The sequence below is a fragment of the Bidens hawaiensis genome, unplaced genomic scaffold, assembly GCF_021521415.1.
Source record: "Bidens hawaiensis isolate Kalapana, Puna unplaced genomic scaffold, B.hawaiensis_p1.1 tig00023240_1, whole genome shotgun sequence".
In the NCBI taxonomy this organism is placed as follows: domain Eukaryota; kingdom Viridiplantae; phylum Streptophyta; class Magnoliopsida; order Asterales; family Asteraceae; genus Bidens; species Bidens hawaiensis.
This window is the reverse complement of record NW_027493650.1, coordinates 161174-176215: the sequence shown is the minus strand read 5'-3', so window position 1 is coordinate 176215 and position 15042 is coordinate 161174. Positions and strand designations below refer to the sequence as shown.

The 15042-nt window shown below is 36.3% G+C and overlaps 1 protein-coding gene across 1 annotated transcript; it reads right to left on the bottom strand.

Annotated features, from left to right (window-relative positions):
* Window positions 1–13953: 13953 nt before the first annotated feature.
* LOC143567221 (uncharacterized) lies at window positions 13954–14255 on the bottom strand. Its single transcript, XM_077053688.1, has one exon. It carries the CDS (start codon window positions 14206–14208, stop codon window positions 13999–14001), a length of 210 nt encoding a protein of 69 aa, XP_076909803.1. The 5' UTR covers window positions 14209–14255; the 3' UTR covers window positions 13954–13998.
* Between the last annotated feature and the right edge of the window lie 787 nt (window positions 14256–15042).

Below are 15042 nucleotides of genomic sequence, written 5' to 3'. Positions count from 1 at the left end.
GACTTCAAAGGAAATCCATCTGACCCGTGAGATTTCAAAGAAAATCCGTCTGACCCGTGAGACTTCAAACCAAAACAGTCTCCTCCGTGAGTTTTTGAATAAAAATAAATCCACCTCATTCCACCATTGATTCACCACCACCACCACCGCTACTTGCCGGAAAACAGAGAAGACGATAGAACCATTGATTCACCACCACCGCCGCCGCCAATTGTTGGAAGACGACGGAGTCGATTCACCACGAAATGGAGGCCAACACGAAAACGAAGGTGGCCGAATATGTTGATATGGATGGTGAAGGCGACGTTGGCCGGATATGGTGATGTTGGATGGTGAATACGACGGTGACTGGAGATGGTGAATGCGACGGTGGTTGGAGATAGCGTAAATATTTCAAAGAAGATGGTGGTGGTGGTGGTGGTGGTGGTGGATAGAGGTGAATCCAAACTTTTTCTAAATCTCATGGAGGAGATAATTTTCAAGGAAACAATTTTGGTATCAAAATTCACGGGTTAGACGAATTTTGCTTGAAATCTTAAGGGTTAGACGGATTTGGCCTGAAAATCTCACGAGTCATACGGATTTGACTTGAAATCTCACAGATTTGACACGAACCCAAATATCATGGAGAAGATGAATTTGACTTGAAATTTCATGGGTCAATGAATCATTATGGGAATTTTCAAAATTTTTGGTCTTATTTAGGAATCTATTTGAGTTGAGTTTTGTTTTAAAAAACATTTATTAATTTTATACACATTATCCGTATAGTTTATTTAATGGTGAATGATTGCAACAAATCATAGGCAACTTGTGCTCTCCATTCCATTCGTGGGTGTATAATGGTTGGTAATGGGGCAAAAAGGTGCTTTCGATAAAACCTACTCCAATTTGTTTGTTAAAAAAGTTTATGAAATTTTTAATGAGAATATTCAACCACACTTTATTATTAGATAATGTTTATTATAAAGAATAAAAAACAATATTTTTAATAATAGTTGTAGAGATTCACAAAGATCTAATCACACGAGTGGTGTTATATAATAGCAAGGACAAATTCAAGTTTTGATGATCATAATATTTCAAAACTTACATCTACTATTTGGTTGTAACGTGTTTGGTTCTGATGAGTCGTTAATATTAAAATTTTTGTTTACTTTTGATCAAATAACTATTATGCCTCTTTTATAAAAGAAATCGAAATAATATTAAAAACTTTTAACTTTTATATCTTTTTTTTTCTCTTCTTTTAAAGTTGTGATTTCTTGAACGGTGTCGCCTTAAATGAACATTAAGGAACCCTAAATTTGAGTCGAAAGTTTTCTTTGGGTTCAGTTTTGATTTATATATTCGCATTTTGAGTTTCGAGTCTTGTTTTGATTTGTAACATGTGATCCTTTTGCCCACTTCTCGCTCGTGTTCATTCCCTCTTATATATAGCTCTTAAATTCATCACCACATACGCAAATCAATTTTGTGATGATCTTTATAGAAACAAGTTGTTACAACTAAGTGAATAGTAGAAATTGTGATTATAATTTTTTGAATTTTGGGACCGTAACTGCAATTTGATCTTACCATAGGACCATGTTGGGGAATTTTGTGATAGACGTCTGGATAATCTGACAGTCGTATAGTACTTTCATATTGGAATTATTTGGTAGTTCTCTAAATATTCAATTGAATAAAACTCATACGAGACAAAAAAAAATAGTATGGATTTTGTGTGAGAATATTTCTAACCAAAGAGACTAAACAATCTATCCTGATATGTTGTATATGAAGAATAACAGAAACTGTAAATATAATTTTATAAAAGTTCAAAACTGCAATTTGACCTTATCCTAATTAACCCGTATGTAAAAATAACCTAGAATGTGATACATCTACTGACATATATTCTATATTCTTTTTTTTTTCTTAACGACAGATATTAGTTTTACTATTTTACACCAATAATAAAAAATTACTTCATTTGTCCAGGTTTGAACCTGACTTGCTCTTTTTTACCGTTTTTTACCGACCGGCTTCAAGAAAGAGGAGTTCCAATTTCCAACTACCCTTTATGTATCGCAAGGTGCAACATGCAATTGTTGTCATTAAAAAAGCAACCACTTATTATATAAATAATAATAATAATAATAATAATAATAATAATAATAATAAAAAAGAATATTATTAAAATAGATAGTTGATGTTTTAAAAATTCCCTCATTAATGGACTTAAAACAATCATAGGTTTAATATATGGCTAAAGGCTATAGTGTTGGGGACCAACATTAAAGTGTAAGAATGATACATGATTCATTCATAAAGGTGTTTTTTTTAAATAATGTTTTGGTCATGTTTGTATGTCGTGAAGAAATAAAAAGTTTGTTTCACTAACGTTATATGCATTAAGAAATAAGAACAATCATTTTTAGGTCAAACATGTACAATGAAGTCGTTAAGTTTTTCTTTTTTTTCTAGAAGTTTGCAGAGAAACTGAAAAACCAAATCATATAAGGTAATAATAACTTGAAAAATCAACCCGTTTCGAAAGTCGATTAAATAGTTCGATTAAGATGAAATAGTTTAATTATCAAAGTAATGCTTTATCATTTATAAACGTATATAAGATATTTATAGTTTGTTAAAAGTTTTTATGTTCTTTGAAGTTGATTTCAAATTTCCAAGAAATATGATTGGGCCAAACACCAACAAAAACATGACCCAATTTGGTTAGTTCTTTTTGGAGCAAGCACAAATTTTGATTCCATTAACCGATTAACCGACCCATCTTTGACTAATTACCATAACTTTTTTTTAACAGCGTTTGAAATTATCTGAAATCCAAATAAACTTTTTTGAGACTTGACTCGTCCAAGAACATCATCGAGGAGAAAACCAATCACTGTGGAAAAACCATATTGAGTTTGGTTTTAAACCTAAGACCATAAGATCTTAAGCCTTAACCATCATCCCATACAATTGACCGGAAGCCCAACTACGACTATTTGCCATAACTAATAAGTATATATAATATAACCCGAAGCCAAAAACTTTGGTTATGGACTTTGTGAACCCGGTAGCCCTACTTTAGCGTCGGATTTACTCATAAACACAGTCCTTCAAATCAGAGTTTATTAAAACTTTTCGCGGAATATAAAACATCAATCATTTGTTACAAAACATTAAATCTTTTCTTTGATACCATAACACAAAACTTTATATTCAAAACATCTTTACTTCTTTCTTCAGATGCCAGCCGTTCAATCCATGCCATGCGTCATCCTCTTGCTAGCTCTGTAATTGACTCACTTGCGTGCATACTAAAAGTCAGCTACGCTGAGTGAGTTCTAGTTAATCAGGTGTCATACAATTTATTCCCATATATTACTTCCCGTATCCGAAGACACATATTACTACCTTAACCTTGTATAAATATCCATAGGAGGATCGTCACGTAATATTTATTAAAAGAACCATTACCATTACCCTACCATATATAATTTCCATAGGAGGAACACTATACTATCCATAGAAGGAACACTTTACTATCCATAAAAGGAACACTATACCTTCCATAAAAGGAACACTATACTTTATTATTTAATATCCATGTAAGGAGCTAGTCACTTCCCTTGACGATACGTGCAATATCCGAAGATCGTTCACGTACCGTCAAGCAATCATTCATATATTTCACATTATCCATATAAGGCATACACTTATCTCTTAGGATAAGTGTATTAACAAACATATTGAGTATGCACACAGCCCCGAAAACGTAACACATAAATGGGGCTAGAAACTCACCTGAATTCTGCTTCTTTTTCTGATAGCTGTAAATCCCTTCTCTAACTGAGCTCGGCAGACTGTACAAGTTACACGTATCAATACTCGTCTGATCTAATCTGGTGGCCTAGTATTAGCTTACTTTAACTTATCGCTTTATAATTTATTTTCTAATCAAACTTGGCTTTAGGCGAAGTTAACCCTCGGGCGAACTTAGCTCTAGGCGAAGTTAACCTTAGGCGAACTTAGCTTTACAGCGAAGTTGCCATCAGGCGAACTTGGCTTCAGGCGAAGTTGTCATCAGGCGAACTTGGCTTCAGGCGAAGTTGAACCATAGGCGAACTTAACTTTACAGCGAAGTTGCCATCAGGCGAACTTAGCTTGCAGGCGAAGTTTATCAGGCGAACTTAGCTTGCAGGCGAAGTTCATCGCGTTGAAGGCGAAGTTGCCCAGATGAAGGCGAAGTTGCCCAGACGGCCGCTGTTCGGTTTCTTTCAGCATTTTGAGCGATTTTAACACCCTTGCTATGGTTCAATATCACCCACTACGCTTCCCGACCATTTTTGATCGCTCATACACTAAAAAGCTTGGATCTTTAAACCTCAAAGATCAAGAATCATACCTTTTTGAGCTTGTTTGGATCTCGTTTAACTTGTTAACACAACTAATCGCTCTCGCTCGGACCTGCCCGATTCTTCCTTTGGCTCAGCCGGTTCCGGCGAAGTTAGTGGGTATGTGTGTGTTAGGGAGTTTGGTGAAATATGAAAGATATTTTGGGGTTTATGGGATATTTATATCCCTGAAATCCCATGGACCTAAGGCCCATTCTTATTTAACACATCTCTATTAATCCAAATCCATAACCAACGTCCATTACCCGACCCTAGCCCGACCCATACAAACTCCTATTCTTTTATTTATTTCCTGATAACCCGAGTAAACTTTCCATCTATTATTAAGTAATATAATTAATATTATCTTGAAATTTCGGGATGTTACAAGTCTTCCCTCCTTAAAGAGGTTTCGTCCCCGAAACCTAACTTATTCCCTATAAAACGAAAACTTCTTATATTTACACGCTTTATTGAATCGCCTTCGTTTTCTGAGTTACCCTTCTTACTTCCAACTTTTTAGTTATCGAATGGTGGTCACGTGTATTAGCTATTTAAGGTAGCTTGTCCATGAGGCCCTCAATGTACCAAGTCTCGTTTCGATCTTTAAGAGGCTTTGTCTTATATCATATTAATGCTAAAGCCTAAGTCGACACTCTATCACAACACGTCAATTTATCATGACTAACATGCATTCAGACAATTCGTACCATAATTAATAAACACCAGTCTAAATTTCAACATAAAACAACACGCATCGAGTCATCAATAAGTTACACATAGATTTAATACTTATGGCTAGCATCTAGCCTTCTTGAATGTCTTCTCTAAGCATACGGAGGAATCTGTTAAACCTCAAGCACTCTTCTCTCCTTCATGTCCTCCCTTTGGCTTCTTGCAATCCCTTGCTAGGTGCCCACGTCCTCTACAGTTGTGACACTTATGGTAATCATTACATTCCCAAGAGGAATGTCCTGCTCTTCCACACCTGTAGCAAACACCTAATCCCTTTCTCACTCTCCGGGGTGTCTCTTCCCACATTTTTCACAAGCAGTGAACCCCTCTTGCCTTGCCTTCTTTTTGCGTGGATCCACCTCATTGACTTCCTCTGGTTCTGGGGTTGGGTTCTTTTTCTTCGGTTCCATCTTCTCCCCTTCACAGTTGGCAAGGTCCTCATAAATCATCTCGGCCAATTCCACGGCCGAGTCAAATGTTGCGGGCTTACTAGACTTAACCAAAGTGCGAACATTCCGCGGAAGTCCCCTTACATAACACTTGATCCTTTTAGCTTCGGTGTTCACCATGTCAGGTACCAACCTAATCATGCGGTTGAATTCAGTAGTATACTCCCGTTGTGTCATCTCTCCCGCTTTCAAATTCAGAAACTTCATCTCCACTCTTTCAACTTCTGTATCAGCGCAGAACCTCTTCATCACCATGTCCTTTAGGTCATTCCAACTCATCGCCTTGATCTCTTCACGGGTCTTCCTCTGCTCCACACTCTCCCACCAATACATAGCCTCATCTTCAAAAGATTGAGTGGCATAACCGACAGCTTGGTCAGGACGGCACTCGCTAATGCGGATAACCTTATCCATGGCGGTTATCCACTGAAGAGTAGCGATTGCGTCTCCTAAACCAGTCAGCTTAGGCGGGTCACAACCTTTAAAGGACTTATAGTTGCAACCGCCTCGGCCCCTCTTCCTATCATCATCTTTCACAGACTTTACCTCACTCGAGTCACCCCTTTCCCTCTCGTCATCCTTTCTATTATTACCACCTGCCCCTTCAACGGTTCGTTCACGGCTTCCAGCAGATCCTTCGGGATTCAGGTTCTTCACAGCAGCAACTACAGCTTGAACAATGGCTGCTTGAACCGCAGGGCTAAGTTGAACTTCTTCGTTGTTGTTCTGGTCTCCTCCAGCGGCGCTCCCTTCATCTTCGGTGTGGGAAACTTCTTCTACCGAGGGTTGCCGGACAAGACGAGGCCTGCCACGACGTCCAGTGCGACCCCCAGTTCCCACAACTTCTCCAGCTCCAGCCATCAGTATTCTTAAAGGGACAACACAAACATCATCACTCAAGGAACTATTTAGTACAAGGATAGCAAGGCTAACAGGTAATAACAGTGGCCAGCTGTGACTAGCTGATCACGTTGCTTTCCGTGTCCTATTCGCTTCCCTTTATGAGTCTATTTGTGCTGATTCTACTTAAGCAGTAGTCAAATCAAACAATCAATTACTTCTATCCTTATCGTTCACGTATCTTTTCTTTCTCATTAACATATATCATTTAATCATACACCTTACCTTTACTGATTTTTGCTTGAGCGACACATGGCATTCTTGAACTGGCATCTTCTTTCTTTTCTTACTTAAATCCCATTCTCTGTTCGAGTCTAAGCATGTAGGATGCTTAAATCTCTCGAACTTATGCTCTGATACCAACTTGTAAGGCCCCGAACCCGTTAGCCCTACTTTAGCGTCGGATTTACTCATAAACACAGTCCTTCAAATCAGAATTTATTAAAACTTTTCGCGGAATATAAACATCAATCATTTGGTACAAAACATTAAATCTTTTCTTTGATACCATAACACAAAACTTTATATTCAAAACATCTTTACTTCTTTCTTCAGATGCCAGCCGTTCAATCCATGCCATGCGTCATCCTCTTGCTAGCTCTGTAATCGGCTCACCTGCGTGCATACTAAAAGTCAGCTACGCTGAGTGAGTTCTAGTTAATCAGGTATCATACAATTTATTCCCATATATTACTTCCCGTATCCGAAAACACATATTACTACCTTAACCTTGTATAAATATCCATAGGAGGATCGTCACGTAATATTTATTAAAAGAACCATTACCATTACCCTACCATATATAATTTCCATAGGAGGAACACTATACTATCCATAGAAGGAACACTTTACTATCCATAAAAGGAACACTATACCTTCCATAAAAGGAACACTATACTTTATTATTTAATATCCATGTAAGGAGCTAGTCACTTCCCTTGACGATACGTGCAATATCCGAAGATCGTTCACGTACCGTCAAGCAATCATTCATATATTTCACATTATCCATATAAGGCATACACTTATCTCTTAGGATAAGTGTATTAACAAACATATTGAGTATGCACACAGCCCCGAAAACGTAACACATAAATGGGGCTAGAAACTCACCTGAATTCTGCTTCTTTTTCTGATAGCTGTAAATCCCTTCTCTAACTGAGCTCGGCTGACTGTACAAGTTACACGTATCAATACTCGTCTGATCTAATCTGGTGGCCTAGTATTAGCTTACTTTAACTTATCGCTTTATAATTTATTTTTTAATCAAACTTGGCTTTAGGCGAAGTTAACCCTCGGGCGAACTTAGCTCTAGGCGAAGTTAACCTTAGGCGAACTTAGCTTTACAGCGAAGTTGCCATCAGGCGAACTTGGCTTCAGGCGAAGTTGAACCTTAGGCGAACTTAACTTTACAGCGAAGTTGCCATCAGGCGAACTTAGCTTGCAGGCGAAGTTCATCAGGCGAACTTAGCTTGCAGGCGAAGTTCATCGCGTTGAAGGCGAAGTTGCCCAGATGAAGGCGAAGTTGCCCAGACGGCCGCTGTTCGGTTTCTTTCAGCATTTTGAGCGATTTTAACACCCTTGCTATGGTTCAATATCACCCACTACGCTTCCTGACCATTTTTGGTCGCTTATACGCTAAAAAGCTTGGATCTTTAAACCTCAAATATCAAGAATCATACCTTTTTGAGCTTGTTTGGATCTCGTTTAACTTGTTAACACAACTAATCGCTCTCTCTCGGACCTGCCCGATTCTTCCCTTGGCTCAGCCGGTTCCGGCGAAGTTAGTGGGTATGTGTGTGTTAGGGAGTTTGGTGAAATATGAAAGATATTTTGGGGTTTATGGGATATTTATATCCCTGAAATCCCATGGACCTAAGGCCCATTCTTATTTAACCCATCTCTATTAATCCAAATCCATAACCAACGTCCATTACCCTACACTAGCCCGACCCATACCAACTCCTATTCTTTTATTTATTTCCTGATAACCCGAGTAAACTTTCCCTCTATTATTAAGTAATATAATTAATATTATCTTGAAATTTCGGGATGTTATAGACTTATGGCTATAATGTTAGGTGGCAAGCTAGCAAGGTTGACCTTCAAAGTCTCTAAATCATGTTTGTCATATTCAAACACATATGAGTGTACAAATATGAGGATGGATCTATGTAAACCATTAAATTGTTGCCATAGCACTGAGCATAAAACGCAATCTAAAGATCTATGAAATATATGAACGTGATTTTATTGTTTCTCTTTTACTCTTCTGATCTAAACAAATATGTATGAACAAACTAGTTTAATTATTCGTTTATGTACATATATATATATATATATATATATGTGTGTATGTATGTAGGTGATGGCATAGAATTAAAAAAAAAGTTATAAAACAATTTTGTTTAAGAAGTACAAATTTTCAAAAAATATAAATTATTGATAAAGAAAATATTATTAAATGGTTTACTTTTATATTTGTAACACCCCAACCCGGAATAGGCTGACGTGTCACTATTACAGATATCATAAACCAAACAAAATCCATTTAAACGAAATGAAGAGAATCCCATGGCAACCAAATGAGTTAAAAACAAACTGAAAGAAATTCTAAGTCAAATTTATCAAATGCTTAAATAAAAGAAAATTAAATCAAGTCCTTATTCTTGAGATTCATTTTACTCTCATCGCTGATTTCCCCTATTTCCCGAATTACCTGCTAACAAATAAGACAGACACAAACAAGAAAATACGGCTGAGCCAAAAATTGCCCAGTAACGGAGAGAACAATAGTACAGGTAAAGACAAAACACATACTGAACTGAAACTGAAACTATTGCCGATATAAAACCATGCTTTAGACCAAACTATAACTAGATGCGAAACATCATCCGATACACGATCGGGACGTAATCTGAATATACTCAAATTTAACCAAATGCATATACACATATCAAAACGGACCAGAAATATAGCTAAACAAAATATAATTACTAAAATACACGATGATGATGTTAAAATAAATAGGTCGTGTGATACGGAAGCACCCAGAGCCTAAACAGATGGGTACACAGCTAGCTAGTCCATGCACCAAGGAGACGGTGTGGGTGGCGTGCACACATTGTTCCACCTCAAACAGAAGTCAGGAGTCAGGAGTCGGAGCTAAGATCGATCTATACGCCTCTAAGTGGCCAAGGTACTACATGAGTACTGTCAGATACGCCGTGAACTCTGATTACGCACTGTCATGATAAGTGTCATGTCGTTGACGCCCCAACGACAAGTCAGAAATGCTCGGGTAACAGAGTACTGAACTAAAGTCGTATAACTAAAATATTTAAACAGGAACACGCAATAATGAATTCAAAATATATATAACCTATTGCATGCTATAAAATTTATATAAACATATCATACGAATAAACCAAACTATATCTGTAACTGACAGATAACAAAAATCCGCACTACGAAGTGACGGACATCAAATATAAGATAAACTAGAACCAATACTATGAGTGAAGAAAAACAGAATCCGTACCTTAATAGTCGATGAGCTAACAAGTAAAGTCAAGTCGCGTTAAGTCAAACTAACACCTACATTTTATTTATTTCCCAATTAAACTTTATAGACTTAGATCCGTTGGTTAAATAATTTCCGGCGACAAGGACTTTTAGAATTGGTTGATTAGCTATATTTAAAACTTAAATATGTTTTCTACTGAACACATCCAAAATTCTTTTTTTTTTTTTTTTTTTTGACTATTATATGGATAACCTTTTAATAAACATCTTATGTTTTTAAATAATCAAACATAGCCCACCCATAAGTTATTTAGTTAATTGATCCTTAACTGATTGTTTAGCATGGATGCAGAAACAGACAAACAAAGGAGTTTTAGAACCTTTATTAATATTATTCAATTAAACCAATTTCCCATGCTGAAAACGATAAAGTCGCCGGAATTTAATTAGAACCCAAGTACCATAATAAACCATATTGGTTAAACAACAAACGATTAACAAAGACGACCATTACCTTCGTAACCGAACAGCACCGAATGTATTCAAGGAGCGAGGGTGGGCGTCGGGAGTAAACAAAGGCGTGCCGATAGGTGTCTTCACTAGAACAGAGATGTCAACGGCGGTGGCGGTAACTGATGTGACGGTGAAGCAAGCTCCGAAACAACCGATAGCGGCGGTGGTGTACTGTGCATGACGGCAAGCGGCAAAGAGGGTGGCGGAGATCAGTGGCGGCCCGACCTTTTTGGTGGCCTAAAGCGAATTAAATATATGGGGCCTTTTTTTCCAGAATATATAATGTTTTTGCTTACGAACATAACACTTCGAAACATGAAGAAATTAATTAATAAGATTTTATATGGAATGTTGCTTTAGCTACCCGATTCAAAATCGACAACTATAAGACAAATAAAAGAACTTTAACATAAACCAACTAACGAACTTAGTAGATTTCATGAAGGAGAAAAGTTACGCCAGCAATCAACTAAGCAGAATTCTTGAATCATGAAAGATTGATGAAAATAATCAAACTTTAGAAACCTTAACCCATGAAAGTTCGTTGTTAGTGAGTTGTGAGGGTCAATGATGTATATCATAATAATATAATATAGCACTCTTAAAATGAAACAATCAACCGACATGATAAACTTTTTTTTCAAATCAAATAGCGAACATGTATTCTAATCAAATTTAATATTTTAATCAAATAAGGAACAAGTATTAGAAATTTATATCACATGTATTTAAAAAAAGTAACAAAATAACAAAAAGAAAAAATTATTGCAATAAATTGTTGGAAAGAAAGAAAACATGGAATGAAGGGGATTTGACCCTGAGTCTCCGTGGTATGAAGTGCAAAGATTACCACACGCACTACACACCATTATTTAATATAATGCAGGTGTATATATTAATATAGACATTAAAGGAATAATTCTTTTTTTAAAATGGGCCTCAAAATTTTGGGGGCCTAAAGCTAGGGCTTTAGTTCCCTATGCTGTTGGGCCGGCCCCGGCGGAGATCGCCGTTTTCCGGTGACGTGTTACAGGGAGGTGGTAATGTGAGGGTATGCGGTAGGGTTTTATGGAGTTTGTTTGCTAACTCGTAAATTTAAAACGATGATTACTATTGAAGAACGAAGGCTTCGGAGGTCAATTTAAAACTAGGCAATTTGAATGAAGTGATGACGATGACGAGATAAGGATTTAAAATTCAAAATATGCATTGCAAACTGGTAACTAAATTTTTGATTTAATTCATGATTTCATATACATTATTATTATTATATCATATTATCAAATATTCCAAACAAAAAGTTATATAATAAACATATACCTATATTAATAATATTCAGATAACACTTCTATCAATCTAAACTAGAAATATTATGATTTATTATAAATTATTATCTTTAATAAACTTTGGGTTATTATAATATTACTTGTTATCTCAACAAGATAGCGCTCGAAATAACCATCTCTGTAAAAATATAAGTGAAAATATATGGACCCGAATCCGGGCCATCTAACACATTGTGGGCTGCAAGTCGTCCACGAAACACTTACACTTACACGGGTGGCATGCCTGAGACTACTGATGACGTGTGAGTGGGACCACATAATCAAAACAGTTACGACGAGAATTCCCAATGTAGGGCCCACCCCACAAATCTCACACACCATCAATACCAAATAACCAAATAACGGTATTCACCTAGGCCACGTGGCAACATCCTGTCGTTGATCTTCTATCAACCCGACTATAAATAGGAGCCCCACACTCCTCATATAGCACTTTCCCCGGGCTCTCTTTTATCTCTCATTACTCTCACGAATTACCATACTGATTTCACCCCCCCCCCCCCCTCCTTGTAGCAAGGCTAACGACGTTCTTCTTTTGCGGATATAACTCGTCTTGCATAGAACTCAAGACCATAAGAAAAAACTTTCTTGTTGAATCTATAATCAAAACACCCACTTAGATCGGTGTTTCTTTATTATGGGGGTGTTTACTCTTTCTATAAGTTAATAAGTTACAACTTTGTAACTTATTCACTTATCCCCTCACAATACCAACACACCTTTTAACTTTTTCAAAAGTTAATAAGTCGTAAGTTGCTTAAAATAAGCAACCAAACACCCCCAAAGTTATCCACCTTCATCCATTTTTACCTAAAACATATAATCTTATATAAGTTGGACTAAAGCTTACAAAGTTGAAGAAATGAATTAACATAATAAACATGTTCTATGTTTTCCAACAGGACCAACACCAAAGTAACATGATTATTGAAAATGAATGTAAACTTGAATAAATCGTAATGGCTTTTAACACTGTAGAAAGCCAGATTCCTTACTGGCTTCAGGAAGAGGCAATGTTCACAAATTGGATTTTAAGCAACTAATTTCACATTCCCACTAAACATTAATCTGGTTGCAGTTGATTCAATTAATCCGATCAGCATAATTTCTGCTAGATTTTTCAAAAAGTCTATGTTAAGTGATTGATGGATTAAGATTTATGTAAGTAAGATTGTTACATAATTGTAGATTGTTTATTTTACGGTTTTTACCTTTCTCAATTATTTTTAACCACGGCTACTGTTAAAGATCAAACACGTGACAAAACGTCAAAGCTTCAATACTAGAGGGAAATGTTTTCTAAGAGCAATCACAACGGTGGATTTTCTATAACGATGCCATCTCAACCCCATCCTCTTTCTCTCACATCCTTTCCCTCCTCCTCGGAAGTCACCTAGGCTTCCGTCCAAAATCTCATACATCTCTATCTTTCTCTCTTTTCTCTCCTCCATCTATGCTCTAGCAGTCTAGCTTGGATCCGGACGAGAAAAACAAGCACCTCACTATGGATACTCTCATACTTTTAAGTATCAAAATATGATCTTGACAAGGCGATCCATGCAATTTAGTCTTTTATATGAAAATGTCTATATGCACACGTTTGAAGTGTCAAAACAACTTGAAGGTCACTAACGGTGCAAATAACCAAAAGAGCGTGTAACTTAATGGTATCAGGGTGTGTATACAATGATATTCCTTCGTAAATAATTGAGGGTTGCAAACGAAACGAGCTGAGCCTAAGCTTAACTAGACTAGAGCTCGGCTAGTTTTAACTTACACATAGCTCGAGTTCGGTTATTAAACGAGCTTACTTTTAGACTCGCTCGATCGAGCTTTTTTGCGAGCTAATCTCGAATAGCTTACAAGCAGCTCGGCTCGTTTGCACCCCTACTCATAATAAGTGGGAGTGGCCGAGTGGTTGTGAAAGTTAAACCATTTCTAAAAATTCTTATTCATAAGAATCCAACAATATCGAAACAATGCAACAACACATCAATATATTACTTAAAGACCTAATTAGATAATCAAAATTCAAGATCAATGGTTTAATAATAATGCAACAACATATAGAATAAACACCAAATACAACAAACAAAGTAATATCAAAACCGGTAATAATAATAATAATAATAATAATAATATTTAACCGGTGTAGACATGAACACCAATAGCAACAAGGAAGATGGTAATAACGGCGAAGTAGATAACGGCGTGAACGATAATCGCAGCGCCGCTAGTGCGCATGTTACCAAACTCCACCACTCTGTTGTGTGCCGGCAACTGGAACAACAGTCCCGGCGTTAGCAGCACGAACAACACCACCGCCACCATTACCGGTCCCCAATCCGCCATTGTTGGTTGGTTGGTTGGTTGATGATGAAATTGAGTTTGGTGATTTGAAATTTGAAATTAGGGTTTGTTTTTATATAAATTTGGGGGTTTTATGTTTGGGATTTGACACTTGGAGACAGTGGTTTTGGGGGGTGTGCAGATCTGTGATGGTGTCACGTGCTCCGTTGAATTATTATTATTATTATTAGGGAAAATTTCAAAATATAAGTGTTTATGAAAACATTTTTCAGGTTTTAGGTGTTATCTGTAAGAAATTTCCAAAGTATGTATTATAAACTAGGTTATGTACCCGTGTTTTACACGGGTTGGACAACTTCAATTTTGAAAATAATAACTTTTGATAAATAAAGTTGAATAATACATTAAGTAAGTACAAAGTTAAATTATAACTACTATTCACAAACTTAAATATAAATCATAAATCTTTAAATACTTCTTTCGATACAAAATTAAATAATACATTAAAAATATGGTAGCAACTAAAGTAAAATAGTATTATGAGAACATAAATGGTACAATCTATACGAACCAACCATCAATAGAAGAAAACGTTCGATTAGTTGAAGAATGTACAGTAAAGGAGAATCGATAAAATTTTGATCGACAAAATTTGGATAGAAAGAAAGATGTTACGGATACAGGTGAAAAGAAGGCGGGTCGGGTTCAATTAAAGATCCACGTGTTTTTAACAATGAACCCATTAAATAATAAAAATGTTTAATAAATAAACCTAACGTTTTTAAAAAATATATAAAAAGAACTTAAAAAGTATGTATAATTAATAGGAGAGAAACGCGGGAAGAAAGAATAATAATTCATAAGAGAATGACATGT